The following is a 22112-nucleotide window of genomic DNA, read 5'->3' as shown; positions in this document are numbered from 1 at the left end:
AGAACATCAACTGAAGGGGAAAATGAAGCCATATTTTTCAGTTCCATATACACGTGACTGTTGTAAATAGCGCATCCTAAAAAACTACAATCTCACTTTTAAGACTACTCTTCCAATCTTTCATGCTTACCTCATCACTGTGACAGAACATGGGAGTGAAAACATTCTCGAGCAGAGACAGGACGTGCTCATAAGCTTCAAACAGACACCGCATAGTCTGAAGTTTCACAACATCCTTATATGGACCTTCAGCAACTATCAAAAAAAATGTAAGTATGAACAGAGAGAGATATACATAAGGCATATAAAGTTTATGTTTTCTCCTGGTCAGAGTTTGTGGTTATTTTGCAAGCTACTCCAAGTTTTATAAATAAAAATATAAATAAATTGACAAAACAAGGATTAAGCACAATATAGCACAGCAATAATTTTTAAAACTGGCAAAAAAAAGTTTGATATTCAGCAAAATTTCTTTTCACTTTATTACAGAATGTTGTTTAAATTTCAATGTACATTATTCCTTTCGAATTCCAACTTACTTCTTTGAATCTCTTCCACAATGAAAGGGTCAAATCTGATCTTGTCGATGCTTTCATCCAAACAGTAGGTTTTATAAATTTTCTGTACTTCGTCATGAAGAGACATCTTTTCAGTATCTGATAGTTCTGGTCTCAAAATTCGGTCATTGAATTCCTCTGAGGAATAAAGGAAAGAAAAACCATTTCTTGATCAACTTGGCAAACAAATAACATCCTGAAGCACCCTATAACATCAACTAATTTTCCAGTAGGTAGGTAATTTGCAAAACTTCAAAATTAAAAGAAACATAAGACATCTCAAAATCTGAGGTAATAAGGCAGTTGCCTTCTTATTAACTATAATTCAGCTCTGTTAATAAAGTTATTACTAAAAATATATTGCAATTAGAAGAAATTACTCCTTATCACAGAAAGGATAAATTCATGAGGTTGTTCCTGGCATATGAATGATTTTTTCTCCCTAAATTACCCAGATGCAAATTGCAGTGTTCTATTAGAATGACTGAATGATTTCCATATCATCAAGTAACATCAGCACACTGTAATCTTACCCACAGCCAGGCAGAACTGCAGCACATGGACAGCCCCTTCCTGTTTCAGGAAGTTCATAAACCGAAATAAAAGATCCTGCTGATCTCTGATCTCCTTTAGCTCCAGTTTCAGTACCTGAGTAGGTTAAAAATGCAGTCAGTCAACTTTCAAACTTGCAGTCAGCACATAAATAACACAAAGAGCTGTAGAACAAAATCAGCAGGTAAAGTAAAACACTTGTTCAAAACAGGAAAGGAAATAAATGCTGCCTTTGCTTACAGATGGTTTTTTATTTCTTGGCTCGGCAAATTTCTGAAGGAATGGAACCAATGAAGAAGTAGGCTCAGTTGCTATCTCAGGCTGCAGAAAAAAATGACAACTGGGTAAGAAAGCTTCTCTCATGGGTGATCAAAATGCCACTGTTTTAACTTTGTCAGTACTCACTGGACTATCATCAATGAAGATCAGCAGTAAATGGTTGACAGTATCCTGCAAGAAACAGCACAATAAATAAGAATATGGTTAAAGAAACTCAACAAAATAGATTAAAATAATTTCAATGCTATGTTTTACCCAGTTTAAATGTGAGTATATTAATACTTTTAAAAAAGCAAAGCCTGGCAATACATATTTGAGAACTGAGCTTCAATGGTCTCAAGTTTTTACAAGTCAGGGAATTTCTGAAAAGACCTGCACAAAAATATTCTTTACCCAGTGGAAGAAAGGCCTCCAAAGTGTTTTTACTCTAAGTGCAGATCTAACAAACTAGAAATACTTCCACCCTACAGTACTTTCTGTTTGCAGCCTGGTGATGCCTGCATAAGCACTGTCATTCTGCCTATTAAAATACATGTATATATCAATACAAGGATGGCAGTGTTGCAGCTTCAGAAATAAATGCCCTCTGATTTGCAGAATTGAGGGAAAAAAACTGATTTCAATACAGTTGCAAAAAATGCTGGTTACTAAGACTGCTATAAAGATCCACAGAGCTAGAGTCCAAGTAATCAAGCCCTTTTTAAATGTAGCAATAGCAACTTGTAGATGTTTACATTTAGCACAGCATCCTCCCATTTGACAGCAGCTGTAATCCTTTACTGAAAAATGCATTCTTAAGAGACCACACCAATACTGTTATTTCAGTCAGTTCAGTGAGTTAATTCATATGAACAAACAAAAAAATTGGCCACGATATTTCTTTTTCTTTTATCTAGTCAAAATGCACAGCAAGTAAGTCATTGCACATAATTTGCTTTACCACAACATACTTAGCAAGTAAACAGTAATTTTGAATAAATTAAGATTATTCTTGTGCTCCAAAGTCTTACAGGGTCAGCTAAGAAATCCAGTGAGGGAAGGAAAACTGAACCAGGGAGAATCTCTCTAATCAGAAGGGCCAGGGATCTGAAAAGAAAATAGAAGAAAGAAAATAAAAATCCAAAGCAATATTAGATTACCTAAATTTCTAAGTGAAGTTTCCAATTCTGTCATAAACTACTGGGAAATATTTTAGGATTTCATAATACCATAAGCAAGCTATTTTAAGACCAATCCAAAAAAAAAATCATAAAAAAGGGGTAAGAAGGAAGATGACTGTGAAGTTCATTCTTTCATTTTCCAAAATGATTGTACTACATAATATGGAAACACTTTAAACACAATTCTAAGTAATTTATATACCTGCACTCTGTTGACTTTGGGGGCAAAATATAAGGAAAAAGAAGTTCAGTAAGTTTTCTCAAGTAGTGAAGTTCATCTCTTCGGCTTCTCAAAGCAACATGCAGTTCTGGTCCATATTCTTCTAAAGCAGCTTGCTGCAAAAATTCCGCACTTTTTACTGAAAGTAAAAAACAGCATCACAGAGTTGCTTCAGCTTTTTCTTACTGGTAAACAAAAGATAATTGGTTGTTTGAGCTAAAAAGTTAGTATTTGTAGTACACACACAACTGCCAAAGGGATAAAATGTTGAAATTTTATGAAAGAACCTTGGCTTAGACTTTGAAGCCATGCTATGTAAAAATAAAACCTTACACTGAAATAAGAATTCCTTCACCAAACAATTGCAGTTTGCATAGTATCCAGAATGCTTTCTCATTTATCATTATATATAAATATATATAAAATAATATAAACTTTTATTTATACATTCAGTTTATATACACATATAAACTAAATATAAAAACTCAGCATCTGGATTCTCAAAAAAACGGCATTGTGCAAAGTCTGCCTCTAATTGCCTTTTTCCTGACCTTCTTCATGATCTCCATTGTTTTTGGCCTATGACACAATCTGAAATCAACGTAAACTTTTACTCAACCCTGTAGTATCTGTTTCCTCCTTAGAACATTTAAAAACAAATGTGAAGGAGCATACATTTTAAACACAGGGTGAAACAAGCCAAAACCTTCAGGAGGATATGCTAGAGTACTGCCTCCTAAATTACGGTGGAATTGAAAGAATACATCTTTATCAGATTAAAAACTATAGATATTAATTAGAAGCAACAATGTTCCATTTCTTCAGATCACTTCAAAGGCAAGAACTGAGCTGCTATAAATCACACCTAGCTGAACTAGCAATGTGGCACAGCCTCATGCCAACACCACCACCAGGCATAGTGAGGCATGTAATATATTCCTCAGATACCCTCAAAGTTAAAGCTTATTCCCAGCATATGAGAGAAGCCTGCTGGCTTGGCTTTCAGAGCCAAAACCCATGAGTGGTATCAGCTGACAGAGGGGATGCAGGAATATACATCACCTGGTAAATCTGCCTAGCTGGTGTCGCTAAAAGCAGAGAGAAGGAATGCAGCCTCTAGCGAGGACAGGTAATGAATTGTGGAGGTGTCTGTGCAAATAGGAATTATTAAGAGAGGTAAGGGTAACAAGAGCAGGAGAAAAGGAAATACCTCCTAAAAGCAATCCACTTGAAAAGGATTTAGAAAATAAGGAGAAAAGGTTAGGCTCAACTAGCAACCAAAGCAGGGTCTGAAAGCTGCCTCTGAACCATGTACTGTGATGGCTGCTTTAGCAATGTTTACTAGAAAGTGCTACTAAAAGTAATTTTCAGTTGCTGCTTCACATATCTACCCTTAGGAAACAATTTTTTATTTTTTTTTTAATACTGAGAAAAATGGCTATATTTACAATGTTGTACATATAAAATACAGTTCTTTACTGCTAAAGAAAGTGTTTCCAACTCCTTGGTAGAAATCAAAGGAAACATGAAATTTGGCATAAACAGCACTTCAAGATTATTTATCTTGAAATTGCTGTTGTGCCATGAAAGACATCCAACATGATTAAACTATGTCTCATTACTCATCTTAATCATTAACACTACTCACAGGACCAATGACATGTATTTATGGATATCAAGCAGACATTTGGAGGGAAAGAAGAAAAGTTCATGACTCCAGTTAAAGTAAACATCAACACTTAAAAACTGAATGAAACCACATTTAGTAGATACAGCACTGTGGAACAAAGCCAGTGGAAAAATAATAGCAACAGCAAGTGCTTCCAACTATTTCTTCTATGTGCAGTTTAAATACAATTTTTACATTAGGCTTGTGAAGATAAGAGTATCTTGGATAACAAATATGCTTTTATGAGACTTTTTGCTCAAAGTCTCTCCATGGCTTTTCAACTTCAATATTACAACTTCATTAATGCAGATTTCAAATCATTCTATCTATAAGAGCTATGAGGTACAGTGCACAGATGTACAAATCCCTTCATCTACAACTACTCGTCTGGAACATAAAGGAAAAACTTCAAGAAGCATTCCTAAATGATCTTGATTGCTCTAAATAGACAAAACCCATATTCCTGTTCACCCCTGTACAGAGAGAGAAATTTTGTATTTTTATTGAGGCAATAAAAATCAAAACAGAGAATACAATTATGTACTTTTTCCCTATTTGCCTTTGCACTCACCAGAAGAAAAATTCAAAAGGACCTCATTTTTAAAAAAAGAGGCCATAAGGATAAACAGACAAAGTAATATAATCTCAAACATGCATAAAAGAATATTCATACCTGGCCTTTGAAACTGGCAACATATTAAGTCTTGACATTACCTTTTTGCCTGGCCTTGGCTATTACTTCAATGTGTTTCATTGCTGCCTTAAGCATCTTCTTCGTTACAACCGTTGGAATGTCCACCTAAAGAATAATTTCAAAATCAAACCAAAACTGTTCTATCCCCTCCCCCCCCCAAAAATTTATTACAGACAACCATCAAACAGTAATTTGCTTATATGCTGTGGTTTGAACCATAAAATAAACCATTACGAAATAATCAAAAATTCTCTAGGTGAGCTGACAGTGTCCAAGGTATATAAAAACACACAGAACTAAATGCCATAAACAACACAGTTAACACATTTATTGCCAACTCATTCCCATTACGAATTTTTCATTGCAATAAATAAAACAGGGCAGTGTGACTTTTGAGTCACAGTAGATGAAACCCAGCTCCATGGGACAATTTGACCACCAACAAAAGGAATCAAGTTAACTATGCTCTGCTTCTAACACTTGCATGCCTTAACACTCTACAGTTGCGTCCACAAGGACTAAAACCAAAGAGAAACCTTCCTACGTACAGGCAGAAAAAATGTCACCCCTCATGTGATGGCAGAACCAAAAGAGAATTTGAGTTACACAGTCAAAAGACCATCAGTGCCAAAACCAAAACCATGTGATCATAAGCCAAACAACAAACATGTATGATTTAATAAAGGATTGTATTAGGGTCCTGCATTTCTATTTTCTTTGGTGGCTATAAAAATGGAAGGAGAACAATCCAGGCACAAATGACTTTGGGCTGCCTTAGCCCTGCTCCAAACAGGCTCTGATCATGGTGCTCATGGCTGTATCCAAGCTGGTGCTGAAAACCCCCTGAGTTGAACACAGTCACCTCCTCCAGCCCCAGTCATCTGGGTGGCCCTCTCGTTGAACCTGCTCCACTTTCTTGTAAAGTGTCCAAAACTGGATTAGTATCCTACACGCCATCCAAAGAGCATCCAGTGAAGGCAGATAATCACTTCCTTGATTTTATCTGCTCCTGTCACTACAGCCCAAGATGCTGTTGGCGTTTTAAGCTGCCACTGATGGCTCATATTCAGCTCACAGCCTACTATGGGCCCAGGTCCTTTGCAGCAAGCACAGCTTCTCCCTGAACCCAGTCAGTCTCCAGCCTGTACAGTTTCAAGGAACTCTTTATCACCTGCAAGTTTTCACAGAAACTCATCTAGAAGGTGATTTACACTTCACATACTCTTTATTTTAAACAAGAGACACCTTAGAGATGCAAAAACATGCACCTGTAAGTGCTCAAAATCTAACAATTCTAACCAAGTTTCTTTCCTAATGGAGGAATCCCTCCTTGATACAGCATCTTGCCAGACAAGAGACAATGCAATTGCAAAGGCCACCAGAGCCAAGAGAAAAACTGGTGTTTTTTTATTCAATTGTACAAGGAGAATATTGCATATTCCTGCACACTCCCCTATAATATTTGAGCTGCACAGCTATGACCTGACCTGGCCAGCCCCGACAAGCCAGTACAATTGACTGGAGCTGCCTAAAAGTAAGGTCAGCTCCTGTTTACAAGCACAAAAGGACAAGCTTCTGCTTATCAATGGAAAATCCTGTCTTTTGTGCCTCACATTCCAACAGTAATTTCTAGAAATTAAGAGTTTCCTATGGCATATAAGGATAGGGCAGTGTTTCTTCCTGCAGAGGTAACTCAAAGAGCACAGTCAAGGAAATTGTTATCAACTCTGCAGCAGACACTGTGACCTTCTGTCAAAAACTTCCATCAGATGCAGGGTTATCTATACTATACCATACAAAGGTGTGGTATAACACTTCCTTTTCCCTTCAAAATCCATAACCAATCCAGCAATGGCCACAGCAAGGAAAATCCAGATTTGAAGTATTTCAGCATATTAGAGTTGACTGGCCTGAAGTGCTTCTAATTTAATTCAACAACCATGCTTTGACCTAGGCAGCTTTAAACAGAAAATAAAAGCATTCCTTCCATTAAAGCAATTTGTAATTTTAAGTCTCAATTCAAAAGTAGAATATTCTTTGGCAAAAAAATATAAAGATATAATGTAAAAGATGAAAAAAAGCCTGTGTTTTCTCACACAATTCTTCCTTAATTTAAACATTTTATCTCTATTAGTTAGAACTATTGCTTTCAAGCATTTAATAATAAATCCAAAACAGAGTACAGCTGTTTGGCAAGATATACAACTATTTTATTTTTCAACTGATGATGACTAATTTCTCCTCGACATATGCATTTCTGTGATTAACTCTATTTTGTAGGTCCCCTGACAGTGCTTCATACTGGCTTGATTGTTTGTTGCACACACTGCCTACCCAGAGAACTGAAGACACGACATTTAAATGCTCACTGTCAAAGGCAGAGATGGTAAATTAGCACTCTGCTTCAAGGTGCTGTAACTCACTACAGATATCCCAATCAATGGCTCATTGCATGATCAATACAGGAGACATGGTCACTTTCTGAGTCAACAATGGATCCATGCACAATGCAACTAACACCAGCAAGTATTACAACTCCAAATTAAATTTTAAGACCTTGGTCTAGATTTTCACTTTGAAGCTTTACTCCACTTTCACACCTCCATACAATATCTGTGCTACACAGACATTTCCTAATCTTCTCCCATGTCCATTTTAAAAAGTAACATGCCTGATTTAGAGTAAACAAGAAAGTCGTCTGGATTTGATATGTAAGAAGGAGAGAATCACACTGTTAATAAGTCATGACAGGGTACATGCACAACTTGTAGCTCAGAAAAAAAATGCTGTTAGTAAGGAGGGGGGGAAAAGACACATATTTATGGTCGTGGCTCCAGCAGAGCGGCCAGCACTGACTAATTCTGGAAATTGAGTTAGCAACCCTTTCTGCTTAAGAACAGTCAAATAGTTAGAAGCAATTCCTGTGAAAGAGGCTTGGAGCACTTTACCAGGAAATAGCTATGCTGTTAAAAAGAGAGCACACAGAAAAAAAGTATATGCTAATAGATTAAACACATCAAATAAAAACTTGTAATCTTTAGCACTCAAAATGCTCCTGAAGAACTGCATTAATGTAAGAACCACATCTGTTTTAATTCTTACAGTAACCTGGTCACCTAATGACAGTTTTCTTTATAGACAATGTAAGGGCCTTGTTTGCATTTTAAGAAGACAAGCAAGCAGAAGCTATAACACAGCTCACCAGTAGGTTTTTTTCAGTAATTCCCAAAATGGTTTCCACTTGGATTAAGTCACCAAAAGACAGCTAAAAGATCACAAGGTTTTAATAATGCCTTGCACTGGTGTAATAAATATATCCATTTGCAAGAACTGGGGAAAGGTTTGAGTCACAAGGGACCTTCACAGATCACTTATTCCAATCCCCTGCCATGGCAGGGACATCTTTCACTGGAACACGTTGCTCATATTCAACACAATGCAGAACACTTCAAATGATGAATCTTCAGCGATGGTTTACAACTAGGAAGGGAATAAGTTCCTCACAAAGAAGTAACCTGGATGGTTAGAAACAACCTACAACATAGGGCTGACATTGGAATCACAATTAAAAAAAATAAAGAACTCACAAGAGAGGGATATCAATTAATTCTGATGGGAAACCAAGACTAATACCTTTAAGTCACCTTACCTTGTGAATTCTTCGAACTAAGACAGATGCAAAAAACCGCAGTGTCCCTCTCAGTTCATCCACTGAGGACTCATCATCAGTAATATTTCTGCAGTGTTCAAAGCATGGCATATGAGAAAAGAGAATAAAATAAATTTCTATTAATCCAACCACAATACATTTGGCACTATTAAAAGCATAAGAACAAGAACATTCAACAGTGATACTTCAGCTGGAATGAACTGAAATGAAAGCTGCCAGAGAGTCAGCAGTCTTCTGTCTGAGGAAAATACACAGCATTCCCACAATGTCTGTGCACACAACAGCCTAAGAAAAACATCAGGAAATTGCAATGATATACCAATTCCTGCTACCATATAGTATCTGCACAATTTTGACTGAGTAAAATCTAACCTAGTTTCTACATATCCAAACTCAATGGTATAAAGGAAATTGAAATTATTTAAAGTGGCTTCTGCTTGGAAGCAAAGAAGAATTTAAATAGATTTCCAAATCGCTGTCAAAATATCATCCAAACTTTTAATCTGGCTTGACAGTTTCCATCCACTTCAATAAAATATGTTCAGTGAAAACTCACGGTAAAAATAATCAAATGTGATTCAGGAAGAAAAATACCTGAATCCATGACTTTTTTTGAAAATTGAATGAAAACAGGAAATACACTAAGTCTTAGATGAAGAAACTGCACCTAAACTGAGTGGAAAAAGATCACGATGCCAGCATTCCACAAAATGCAAGGGAAAACCAAAAACCTATCCGTTATTAATATGAACTTCAGAGCATGACTAATATATTGGTTAAACTGAACTATAACAGCTGAATAATGACAAAACAAAGGAAGTTGCATCCAGTTTTAACTAATGATCATATGCAAGAACCATCACACTTCTGGTGATAAATCAGTGTAGTAAGTAGAAATATTACTTGTGTTATAAAAGAACACTACAAGCAAGAACAGGACATTTAAAAATAACTTTTAAAATTATGCATAGAACATTTTATATTATTCAGTATCCAACTTTTAAAGCACTTTTAGCCTGGGTTACAGAACATTCAAAGGCATGTTGATGATGAGCAACCAGGTAAATATACTAGAGATACCAGTGACCTGAGAGTCAAAGTATGTAACTAATTGCATGAGAAAACACCTCAAAGAAAGCAGCCTGGCACAAGAAACACAATTATCCTCCAACTGCTAACCACATGCAGATAAGAACACTGTAGGGGAAAGTTTGGTTTAAGATCAGCAGCTGATATTTTATATGCAATATGGTTAGAAAATACCCACACTGTCAAAGGGATTAGCATTGCCAAGGGGTTGGCAAACCGACTGTATTATGGTATTACTAGCATTTGACAGACAGGAAGATACATGAAGTAATTTGGACCAAGAAGTTGTTATTTTATTGACAGCTGGATAACCAGTATCTTGGCTAGCTCAACTTGGACACAACTTCATGCCACATATTCTCACAACAGATTTGCAAAGACATTGTTTTAATCACCAGCAGACTGAAGACTGGCAAAAAAAACATCATGAACCTGTAAAATGTCAAATCTCCAGTGACTCAGGGGAAAGTCCAAATAACCCTCTTGGAAACATTTTAAAAGCTGGCTGTGTTTTCCCAGAACTTTAGAAATATTAATTGTAAACAGTTACAGAGTCTAATGTCTCAAGAGAGATACACCCAACTGCTATTGCATGCAAAGCCTTATGGGATCCACTGATAAATGAAAATCATATACAAATAACAAAGTGATATTTTTCCTCTGTGTGTCAATTATTCTTAAAAAACTTGGCTAACTCCTTTCAAAAAGATGTAGAACACAAGTCATAAGCTAATAAAAATGTACAGCTATGGTTTGTAACTCAACAAAAATTCTAAATTTTTCTTCCATTACTTGCATTTAAAAAGAACTTTCATTTAAAATAGAAGCAGCTCCACATGTGAAAACACTGTGTTTATCACCATCAAAGAGAAATGTTTTCATAGTAATGTATCACAAAAATGTGGTAATTACTGAATTCTGTCCTAATCTGAGAGAACTGGAGTTGCAGTACCATCAATGACCAAAAATATTTAGTAAGCAAGAGTGACCCATTCGAACTTTAAACTCTATTTACAATAAGGTCAGTATAAGTAAGATATTATATAGTCTTGCTGTACAGCATAAGCAAGAGACTTAGACCCGTGTTTTGTAGCTCTGCAAACTTGGCATTACTTACAGCTATGTTTGATTCTTCTCATACAGTTGAAAAAAAATCTTAATATAACCAGTATAAATACTTTGAAAAATAAAAAACAAAAATGCACATAGGTATAATGACCTATTTCAGTAGAATTCAATGGATTTTAAGCACTAACCCTCATTCCCCTAAAGTGGTCCAAATTTAGGACCTGCTTAAATTTTAACCTGTTAATAAAAAATTAGAAATTCTTACACCATTTATTAATGAAACAAAGATAAACCAGTTTTTATATGCTTACAGCACTTTTATTCCTAAGCAAAAAAATCCATGATTTTATCTTGCAACCCACCCTGGAAACATAACACTTCCCAGGCTTCTGACTGAGATACATCCTGGTAACACTAATGTCCAAGACAGCATCAGTTGGCACAGCACATAAAGCAAAAACCAAGGTCGTTGAAAAAATAAATAAATAAAAATTAAAGAAAAAGGTAGCTTCTATGTAAAATCCATTTACATGAAAGGCAGAGCAGCTATCCCAAGGAATTATGCCCGAACTTTTCTATGCAAAGGAACACAGCCAAGTGTTTTAGCAGCCTATCTGTCAAGCATGAATTGCCTGCTAGTGCTCACCCAGCCGCGCTGCTAAATAAGGAGAGCGTGGAGCAAAGGCTCTGGGAAGAATTAACCTGAGTTAGGTTTATTTGCTCAGAAAACAAACATGCCCTGGATGCATGAATTCTAATTTCTCAAGTGATGTGAGCTCTGCCAACAGTGCAGGCACAACTAGAGTAGGAAAAATCAGAGCTGACATGCTCTACAAGCCAGCTCTCAAACTATGGCACACAGACACAGTTCAGGTCTCCCTGCACAAACCCTGCTGGAAACACCTGAATGTCAAGATTAAACAGGGTCACATCTGACATTACTACTGTTAAACTGAAACCAGTAAGCCTTGCAGGACCAAGATGCTTCCTGTATAATTGCTTGGACATCACAGCACTCACTGTAGATCACTGAAGTCCTGGTATTTCAGGTTCACGTGAACCTGAAATTTAACAACCTTCAGGCTGTTAGATTTCATCAGCACAGTGTGAATTTATGGAACTAGCTCAAAATCCAGAGGTACAGCCATGCAGAATTTAAGACAGGGCAGGAACACCTACACTGCTCAGCAGAGGGCAAGATGGAGCACAATGTAGGCTGGTTGGCTTCAGACAAGGTGTACTTTATACTGCATTTCTAACTGTACATTACAGATATAGTGAATTATTATCTCCACCAGATGATGTATTCCAGACTTCCACTGCCTTGGGTGTCAGAGAGGTAAGTAATTGGTGGAAGCCAGGTTTTCTTGTCACTCCATAACAAAGACATTAAAGACACTTTCCACCAGCCAAGAAAAAACTGTTTTCCAGTCATGAAATACAGGAGATGGTTGCTTTACATTTGTTACTTTAACAACAACCCAATAGAACATGCTCTAGTTTTCTGTATTTGAAAATTTAAAACCTCGAGGTTTCTAATTTGCATTCACAAGACATGGTGCTAAAGCTCCCTCTGCTGTTTGCATCAGCAGTGAAGTTTTACACTTCAGCATACTCAACACACAAAGTTAGAGGTGAGATGGGCAGGTATTGGCCACAATCAAAACCCAAGAGGCAAAGAAGTCTGAACAGTAAATTTTGGGTCCCAGAGACAGAAAAAAATCCAAACGACACAGAGTAAAAATAAAAGGAAGCATACTTTTTTTAGGACAAACTGAACTTTCCGTTCAATGAAAAAGTCAAATTCAGAATTAAGGCAAGATGTTGTTTTAACACATTAATGCCAGCATTATCAGTTATAATATTTTAATATCTTCTTACAAAGCATTGCAAAGCACTATAATATATATATAAAAGTACAAGGAAGAAAACCCGAAAGAAAAAAAATCAACACAGAAAAAATAATCAGCCACAGTCCTTTTTTTAATTCACTATTTTATAGTTATTTACACAGCACTAGTGTATTCAGCACAACATAGTCACCAACAGTCTTAGAAGTTGGAAATTTATGAGATGATGTCCAAGAAGTTGGCCATAGGTAGTTTAAATATCTTTTTTTTAAAACCCTGCAAAGTTTGTTTTTTGGTTGCTTTTTCTTTTTAGCAATGTGATAGATCAGTATGCTTCTAATCTGGAAGTAAACTTCAAAGGTAGTGACAGGTTGAATTTCCACACAGATTTTCATCAATCTGTATTTAGTTCCAAGTAAGAGTTATCTCAAAATGAACATAAAAAAATAGACAATCTAAAAGTGGTTTTAGGATGAAATCCGAATTTCAGAACCACCTCTATTATAACTAAACTATCAAAAGATCTACAACTAAACTATCAAAAGATCTACTCTACTCAGCTAGGAGACAATAAAACAATGATTCCTAGCAATCAAAAGGGTCCTTTATCTTTCACTAAGGAAAGAGAAATGTTTATTTTCAGGTGTCAACTTCTCAAACAGGTTGATAAATATTTATGATATTAAAAATAGTAACTTTTAGGTAAAGCTCGTACCTGTACCATGGATAAATAAAGTTTTCCAGCACCAACTCAAGCACCTGTGCAGAACAAAGACAACCACGTTACAAAATAAACAGTTTACTACAAATCTTGGTTAGAAGAGTTAACATCACAAACACCTTCCAAAAGTCATAGGACATAATTTATACATGGTAAAACATAAAAATGTGTAAGTAGTGATCCTGTTGCTAGATCAACCATTTAGCATTGTGATCAGTACTTTGGGCAACTAACATCAAAGTGATGCTTTCATCAGATATCAACACGAAACATCTGCCACAAGTACTATCAGTAACATGAAGCACAGTGTCATGGCCACTGTCAGGCAAATGCTACAAAAACTGTAATCTTACCTTAAACAGCCCATCCCTAAATTTTCAGATCAGTCCCTGTTTTTTTCTGGCACAGCATGGAGTGTCCCACAGGCACAGTTACATACTACCCCCTTACACACACCTCCATCCTTTCTCACCCAACCTCCACCTTCAAGACGGGACAGTCATTCCTGCATGCTCACCACTCCCAAAGAAAGCAAAAGAATAGTCATAAATAGCAATTCCTATGAAAGCCATCTATAACAAGGAAAGAGACAGAAGGATGCAGTATTCTTAAGATTCCTCTTCCTTCAGTATAGCCCCAAGATATCACCCACACTACCTTCTCCCACTGCAACTTATCCCTCAATTTGAATCAGGGTTTTAGAGATCAGTTCATCCCCAACAACACCAATGCTGATGAGGGGAGTAAGAGAGAATACATGTTGCTATGTGAGGCTCCTCAGCCATGTTCTGAAGGAAAGGTTTTTCAAAGCCACTGTGTACAAAGAAAAATGTGAAGTCAGTTTGAAAGGAAAGCTGAAGGTACCAGCTGATATACAAGTGTCATTCGTGAGAATAAGTGCTACTCTTCTTACAAGATGTGCTGCTGCACTCATTCACATGGCAAGAATTCAAGACTTACTAAATTTATACTATCTTTAGGGTACTACATGCCTCTGCTCCTCTCATGATTATAAAAGCATACTCAATAAAAAACACACATGGGCTTTTTAATTCTTCTCAACTCTTCAGACCTGAGCAGCTCAAGAACACTCTTTTTCTGTCTTCACTAGTAAGAATATCACCTACTCAGATTGGATAAGATACTTTCTCTTTTCCAGCTGTTCCATTTCAGTGATTTTCTTCCCCTCTCTCTGAAGAGACGTCTTGCAGCTTGGGATAACATCAGATGTCTGTGTTATGGACCACACAAAGTCATCAGTGTCTTTTCTCCTACCCTTATGTGCTACAGCAGTAACAGATCTCAAAACTGTAATACCATCATGTGTTAATGATGGACGGGTAAACTAAATGTTTTATCATGTTGTCGTGTGAATCCCCATCCCCCATCTTGTATTTCCATTTAAAAGCAGGTGGAAGGGTAAGGGAAATGACAACAGATGCTTCAATTCCCAGTCTAGAAGAAATTAAGAAATCCCAGGGAACCTTCTATGGCAGTCAATCTTCAGACAATAGAAAGGAGATCTCATCCAGCTCCAGTCAGCAATCACAGGCCATTAGCCATAAAAGCAGTATATTAAACTACTTAACCCAATTTCCCTGATGCCTTCCATAGCACTGCCACTACATGAGCCACAATTTGCTCCACAGAAATCTCAGTTTCACAGGTATGGTGACACTATTTTTCCTCATGCAGAGTTTCTAACAAAATAAACCTCTTTCAAGGCTCAAAGTGCACTCTTCAAAAGAAACGCCTTACAGAAAGCTTGCAAAAAAAATCTGTCTATTAAAGGAGCCCTTTTCCTTCTTCCTCCACTTTTCCTCTGTGCTTCCCCATCAGAAGCAACAGCAGCAGAGCAACTTCTGTTTGGAGTGGAAAGTGCACTTGCAGAGCCTTCAAGCACAGAACAGTACATTCAAAGGTATACAATGAACTCCTCTTGAAACACCTTTCTTCATTTATGACTACTATTTTTGAACTGAGAGCCTGTCTATCAAGTTTTCCATGAATGTGCCACTACAAATTCAGTTCATTTGATGCTAACATAACTTATTGGCCCTCCCTTTCTCTATAGTCCTATGGAGGCCTCTGAAGGCACTTGAAGAATTGTTTCCAACAGAGAGAGATCTGATCCTTATTGCCGCCTGAGCAAAACACAGTTCTGAGATTCATCTTCCCATGGTTACTAAATAAGCAAGGAAAGTAAAAAAAGGTGCAAAACCTGATGATCCTTCCCACTCAAAAGTGGAAGACAAAGTCTCCTTCAGATTCATCCCATGTTGTAGTAAGTGAGCCCCAGCTGAACCATTTTACAGACTTACCAGTGTTTCTCTTCCACAGCCACACTGTAAGTGCAAGCTTTATGGTACTGCTTCCACAGAACACTGCAGACAATCCCACCAGACAAAGACACAGAGACAGCATGCACACAGACAGACAGCTAACTCAAAATGCACTTTTCACTGCAGTCCACTTATTGCTGATAAGATATCAGAAGGCAAGACACATTCTACTAGGACTCAGGTTACCTATATGGCCCTAATAAAACATGTGTGGGCACAGAAAGCAGCCCCTACTTGCAAATTAATTAAACACATGGCAGAGGCAGTTAAGTATGATGCTCCATTCCACCAAGGTGTTGAACAGAAGTTAAAGCAGAGCTACTGTGTGAAATCATCCCTACTGCAAAAATGGAAGTGCTGAAGAAGTAATAAGCCATTATTACTGCCACTAACTTTTTCAAGGCATGTAGTCCATACCGGTTTTCCTTCAACCCTATCAGCATTCCAGACTGTATAAGTGCAATTGTGCTTGACAGAAAAATTGGCCACATCATCCACTGTACTTTCATGAAGCACTGGGGAAGCAGGACATGTGCACCCACTTCCATTCTATCAACAACAAAAATATTATTCGGGCTCAATTGCTCACATTGCACGCACACCAATGAAGTAGATGGGACACCTCAAAAAATGACAGCTAATGAGAAGCCATTTCCTTGTCTGTAAAGTATTATCCTCCAGTTTTAAACACAAATGATGAGTCATTCCATTTAAAGCCTACCTATTTTTCAAGCATTTTGCAAAATGACTGGTTCTACTATGCGTGGGCAGCTTTGAACTGGAAAAAGATTACAAGTGTAAAACCAAATACAGCAGGTAGCAATATAAGGAGCAGCTGAATTAAAAAAAAAAAGAAAAGAAAAATTATTTTCTAGCATGCACTGCAACACTGCAAGCTAGTCAGTCTTTGCTGCTGAGACAAGCTTTTTGGGGACTGCCACACAACTGACCCCAATTGTCAGGAGGAGGAACTGTGCAGATGAATGATGCTGAATCAGTGGCAGGTCAGAACTACCAGGCCCAATCACAACAGAAAGGAGCAAGGATTTGATACATAAACCACAATAACAGTTCTAAAGCCTTAAAAGACAGCACAACCTGACAGCTGAGGCCACTTTCTGGGAGTAGAACAAGCCACTCCAATAAGAAAGCATACAGTCCATTGTGCTAGTGCAAGAGTTCAGGACTTGCAAAGAGCACATTCAAGCAACAACTGATTTCTTGTCAGGCATTTGTCTATTTCTTGCTTTTAGAAAACAAAAACAAAAAAAATCAAAACAACTCATCCCATAATGGAGTCAAAAACCTGAGAAGAATTAAATGGGATCAAAAGACAGCAGCATCTTGATCCAGTGAGACTTTTTTCACTATGCTGATAAAGAGTAGCTGAGCAGCTTTCCACAGATTTGACTTGCAACCGTCTCTCACATAGCAAAAATGAGATTGTATAAAAGAGAATTGAATCCTGTTGTTCTGGTAATGAATTCATCTTTTTCTCTACAATCTGTAGCACCTGGATTATACACAATGTAAAACTAACCAACTGATATCATGTCCTAATTCAAAAAGAAAGAAAACATTGAAGAAACAAGCATAATACAAAATGGATTAGAAACTGGAAACAAAATTAAAATTAGGTGACTGCATTATTTTTTTGCAAGATACAGCCCAAATTATAAAACACTGATGGATGCATGGTTGAGACAGTTTAGCATTCAACTGTAAAAACAAACAAAAACGTGGAGGGAGGAATGTTCAGGCACAGGTTCTGTTATTCTTCTAAACCACGCACAGCAGCTGAATAGACTAAAACAAGGCTGCAAACGATTAAGAATTTGCAAAGTGAGACAAACTATCATCACAATCCAAGACAGAAAAATCCATACTTGTGAGGAAAACTTGGATTTCTTCTGATTTGAGTGTGTATTAAATTATTCTGAAAACACTTGAAAAACACAAGCTTGAAGGCTCTGCACCTGGCTCAAATTAGAAACATTTGGAAATGAGGATATTGCCAAAATTCTTCAAGCTGCAAAAAAATAACTAGAAAAATTAAAACATAATAAAAAAATTCCTAAATTATTCCAAGTATTTGAAGAAACTGCTTTTTAGAAACAGACTGCACTCTGCACTCCTTTAGAATCTAATTAACCTTAATTCAATTCACACTGTATCAGCTTCTCTCTAATGTATGACTAACCCACAAAAGAAAATAAGAGCAGTCTCTCCTTCCAACCTGAAGCAGGCTATCCAATTGCAGGCCAGCATTACATGCTGCATCCTCAGAGCAGGTGGTGAAGAGGAATATGGTGTGGGCAGAACCCCTTGCTACCCTTTTAACCAGTAGAGAAGAGCTGCAGTGAGGAACCATGCAATGAGATTTCTCACCCCAAACAGTATCTGCCCAACGCAGGTGAAAAAGGTGACTCACGCTACTTGTTTGGGCTAACTGAGGAGGGTGACCATGGCTCAATGCCCTGGAATGGTCCAGAACCCAGGCCTGGCTCTTCCCTTCAGGTAAGCACACAAAGGAGGTAAAGGAATGAGAAGCACGGCCATGGATGCACATGACCCACACCTGCAGTGCTAAATAAAGCAGGGCCTGGGACGTGCCACTGAAGTGAAAAGTAACAGCAAAGAAAAGGTCACTATTTTGGTAAAAGCAGAACTACAGCAATCACACGGAAAATGCCAAGAAGGTAGCTATGGTATCTACTCATATCAATTGCAAAGAGATACTACAAAGAACCTACTCAGCATCAAATTCCCATTTAAGCCAAACAAGAAAATTTCCAGTTCTTCAGCATCTACAACATCCTTCATTAGACTGCCCCAGCTATTTGGTACCACAAATCCTAAAAATATTAAATGCATGGAAGCATTTATTTTACATTCTATTATTAAAGCAAGAGTCTATTGAAATTCTATTCAGCAATACTGTCATCTTAATACAGTTAAACTTATTTTTAAAATAAATTAAGTAGCTGTAAAAGAATAAATGTTTATTTCTGAAATCACAGAAGAAGTCACTTCATTCAACTAGTGGAAGTCAACAAGTTGTTACCTGTTCTTTTTAAAAAACATTTTTCAACTGTCCATGCCTTCCTCAAGGTTTTCATTCTCCTCCCACTCCTTCAGTGGGCCATGCTTGGGACAATGTCTCTCAGAGCTGAATAGAAGTGTCAGCTTATACCACAGACACACATGGCTCTGACTTCACACACCATGCTGCTAACTGCAAGAACTGACACACAAAAACGGACTCACTTCTGCCATGCCAGTTGTTCATCCTCCTCCCACAGAACCCCAAAGTTGGAATTCTGAATAAATGGATATTAATCTACATATGTGCTTGTGTACCTTCCTAGCTTCAAAAAACACAAAGCTTATCTGTTTAGCTCCCAATACACTGCATCAATTACTAATCAAGGAAATAAAAATCTCTTTTTTTAAAGAGATTAGAACGAAATAAAATTTCTGATTTACAGTCTTGCTACAGAAAATACATATGCTGTTCTTCTTTGAGTAAATTCAGCAATTTCTTTTTAAAGAAAGGTTTTGTTACAGCTTTATCTGATGACTTTAAATAGATTCATGGAATGGTTTGGGTTGTAAGGGACCTGAAAGATCCTCCAGTTCCCAGACCCTGCCACGGGCAGGGACACCTTCCACTTGGCCAGGTTGCTCCATCCCACCTGGCCTCAAACACTTCCAGGGACAGGGCAACCAAAAGTTCTCTAGGAAACCTGTTCCAGCTCCTCACCATGCTCACAGTAAAGAATTTCTTCTTAATATCTAATCCAAACCTACTCTGTCAGTTTGAATCCATTCCCCTATGCTCTTGTAATTTTTTCCATCTTTCTTGTAGAGTCCCTACCATCAAATTCTCATCTTCATTACAGAACTTTCGTAATTGGATCAAATCATCTTTTACCCTCAACTCCAAGAAACTAAGCAGGCTGAAATCCTTCATTTCTACGACACAGACATGCTCAATTTTAACTGATCTTTCCATTATTCTTCCCAATTTACGCAGACATTTTTTCTGTGTTTTAGGTGCACTGCTACACAAGCAGTCCATGTTTAAAAGCAGGCCATCTTGGCTCCCTGCTCCCAGCAAACACTCCTTTGACTTGACTTGTATTTGAACAAGTTAAAACACCTGCAAGGTACATCTGAACCATCTAGTGAACCAGAAGCAAAAGGTTTCAAAGACACATAATAAAAACCCACAGAATTTTTATGTACTGAAGAAACAATGCACCAATTACCTCTGAAAGTGATGCATCAACCTTGGAAGGCACTTTCAGATCCAGCCATGGCTGATAGTTTTCCAGAAGCAAAGTAGGTCTGTAGGAGAGCATGGAGAAGTTTATGTAACAATGTGCAACTGACAGGTTCCTACTGTGATGTGTCAAAGGGCAGCAGTGCCACACATGTAATTTACCTGTGCCTCTTGCATTTGACCTTGCCACACACAGCACAACTGTGACCACGGGGAAACAGCTCCGGCAATTCCAACTGCTAAGAGATTTGGACAAGCTTACATTCTCCAAAATGATGACTCTAGTAACATAGCCAAACATTAGTAAATTTCCTTTCAGAGCATACTATTACAGAGAACTGAATAAAGACAAACTTATTCTTTCCAGCAGGAAAACAAGATAACAAAGCATAGCATGAAAATCAACAGAATCTTAAAAGAAAAATGGCTTCTACTGAAACAAAGTGGGGACACAGATATCCTTTCACATCTCCACTCACCTCCCTGTACATTAATCAGTCCAGTAACAGACCAGATGGTTTCTCTGCCTTACTCATAGCCTTGAACTATTGCAACTATACCCTTTTAGCCCTATGAAATTCTACATTGAATTAAGTTAGAAAAGAGCAATTTGCTTTGGGAATATTTTTCTTTTTGAAGTGCAGTACTGCTTAGAGAATTTTGATTACAATGAGCAAAGACTCACCACTGGCCTATGAAAAGGAGGGCATCTTTAGAAAAGAAAAAGCCCCCTTAAAGGAGCAAACAACAACATAGTTTCTCCACTGCCTGCTACTGAAATGCTCAAAACGTGCAATGAGAGAAGGAGGAAATAACATCCTTGGACAGCCCAACAACCGGCCTTGCAGCCGTACGTGGATTTGACGGGACTATGCAGAAATACGCAAAGAATTCAAAGTCTTAACCATCGTCTACTTGCCACAAAACACCTGTCAGCAGGAGTGTGTGAGCTGTACTGACGCACAATATTTCTGAAAGCAGCTAGGCTTAGACAGTAATTGCTACTCCATATAGATTCTTATCGTATTTTTAAAAAGCACAAAACTCTTTACAGGCATATTTACCTTGGGTTTATATTTTATTGTGAACAGAAAATTGGGCAGGAGGGAGTCCGGTCCCAAGGAACAGTAGAAGGTGACGACCCCAGCCACGAAGGACCAGAAGACCATCAGAACATGAAGATACCTTACAGACACACAGGAAGGAAAAGCCGCTGGTGAGAAGGCGCAGCGCCGCCCGCGCCCGGCTCCCCGCCCGCCCGGTTACCGGTTCAGGAGGACGGTGGCGGCGCCCAGCCCCAGGAGGAGGCAGCAGGAGAGCGGGTACTGCCGGCAGGTCTCCCGCAGCCCCTCGGCGCCCCGCAGCCGCCGCAGCAGCCGCCGCCCGGCCGCCCGCACCCCCCCCATGGCAGCCGCTGCCGCGCCGGCCGGGCCGGAGGCGGGGCCGCTTCCGCTGCCGGCGCCCGCTGATGGCGGCGAGGCCGCGACGGGCCCGCCTCAGGGGCCGCCGGGGCGGGGACGGCGGCGGGGGCGGAGCGGTGCCCGCGGAGCCGGGAACGGCGTCCGTGCAGCACCGCCGTGGCATTTGCAGCTGCGCCGTGTCACGTAGCGTGCTAAGCACTGCAAATAGAAGGGCTCTGATGACAGCAAGCTTACCTCGTTATAAATACTCGGGTTCTGGACAACGAGGGGTTCCCAGCGCCAAGCGGCCAAAAAAGTGCTACGTCTGATTAAATGCTCTATATTTGGATGATGACTGAACTAAATCATTGAGTGACTGGAACACTAAAATCCTATAAACACCATTCAAAGCTTCGTATATTGGCTGTAAAGAAAAGGAACAGGGCAGGAAATGTAATAAGATCGCACCTTAACATCAGTAAGTATTTAAGAGTAAGAAATTGAAAAGAGAGGAATGCTAGAATGTAGTTTATTGCCAGCGAGAAGAATTTAAAGC

The 22112-nt window shown here is 38.4% G+C and overlaps 1 protein-coding gene across 6 annotated transcripts in view; it reads right to left on the bottom strand.

Moving 5' to 3' along the window:
* SNX14 (sorting nexin 14) overlaps nt 1-21548 on the bottom strand; it is a 45558-nt gene extending 24010 nt beyond the window's left edge. For 3 of the 6 annotated variants that reach the window (XM_058020012.1, XM_058020013.1, XM_058020014.1), the window contains exons 1-14: nt 21423-21542; nt 21221-21341; nt 20319-20392; nt 20143-20221; nt 13524-13567; nt 8781-8868; nt 5152-5236; nt 2751-2907; nt 2399-2474; nt 1515-1559; nt 1350-1430; nt 1091-1205; nt 540-695; nt 131-255 (exon numbers count right to left, since the gene is read on the bottom strand). In XM_058020012.1, the coding sequence (XP_057875995.1) occupies nt 131-255; nt 540-695; nt 1091-1205; nt 1350-1430; nt 1515-1559; nt 2399-2474; nt 2751-2907; nt 5152-5236; nt 8781-8868; nt 13524-13567; nt 20143-20221; nt 20319-20392; nt 21221-21325 (1230 nt within the window). In that variant the 5' untranslated portion in view covers nt 21326-21341; nt 21423-21542. Of the gene's footprint in view, nt 1-130; nt 256-539; nt 696-1090; nt 1206-1349; nt 1431-1514; nt 1560-2398; nt 2475-2750; nt 2908-5151; nt 5237-8780; nt 8869-13523; nt 13568-20142; nt 20222-20318; nt 20396-21220; nt 21342-21422 lie in introns of all 6 variants that reach the window. The other 3 variants (XM_058020009.1, XM_058020010.1, XM_058020011.1) reach the window with 2 other exon arrangements.
* Nucleotides 21549-22112: the final 564 nt, after the last annotated feature.

This window comes from Melospiza georgiana, chromosome 3, assembly GCF_028018845.1.
Source record: "Melospiza georgiana isolate bMelGeo1 chromosome 3, bMelGeo1.pri, whole genome shotgun sequence".
Classification (NCBI taxonomy): Eukaryota; Metazoa; Chordata; class Aves; order Passeriformes; family Passerellidae; genus Melospiza; species Melospiza georgiana.
This window is presented reverse-complemented; position numbering and strand designations above follow the sequence as displayed.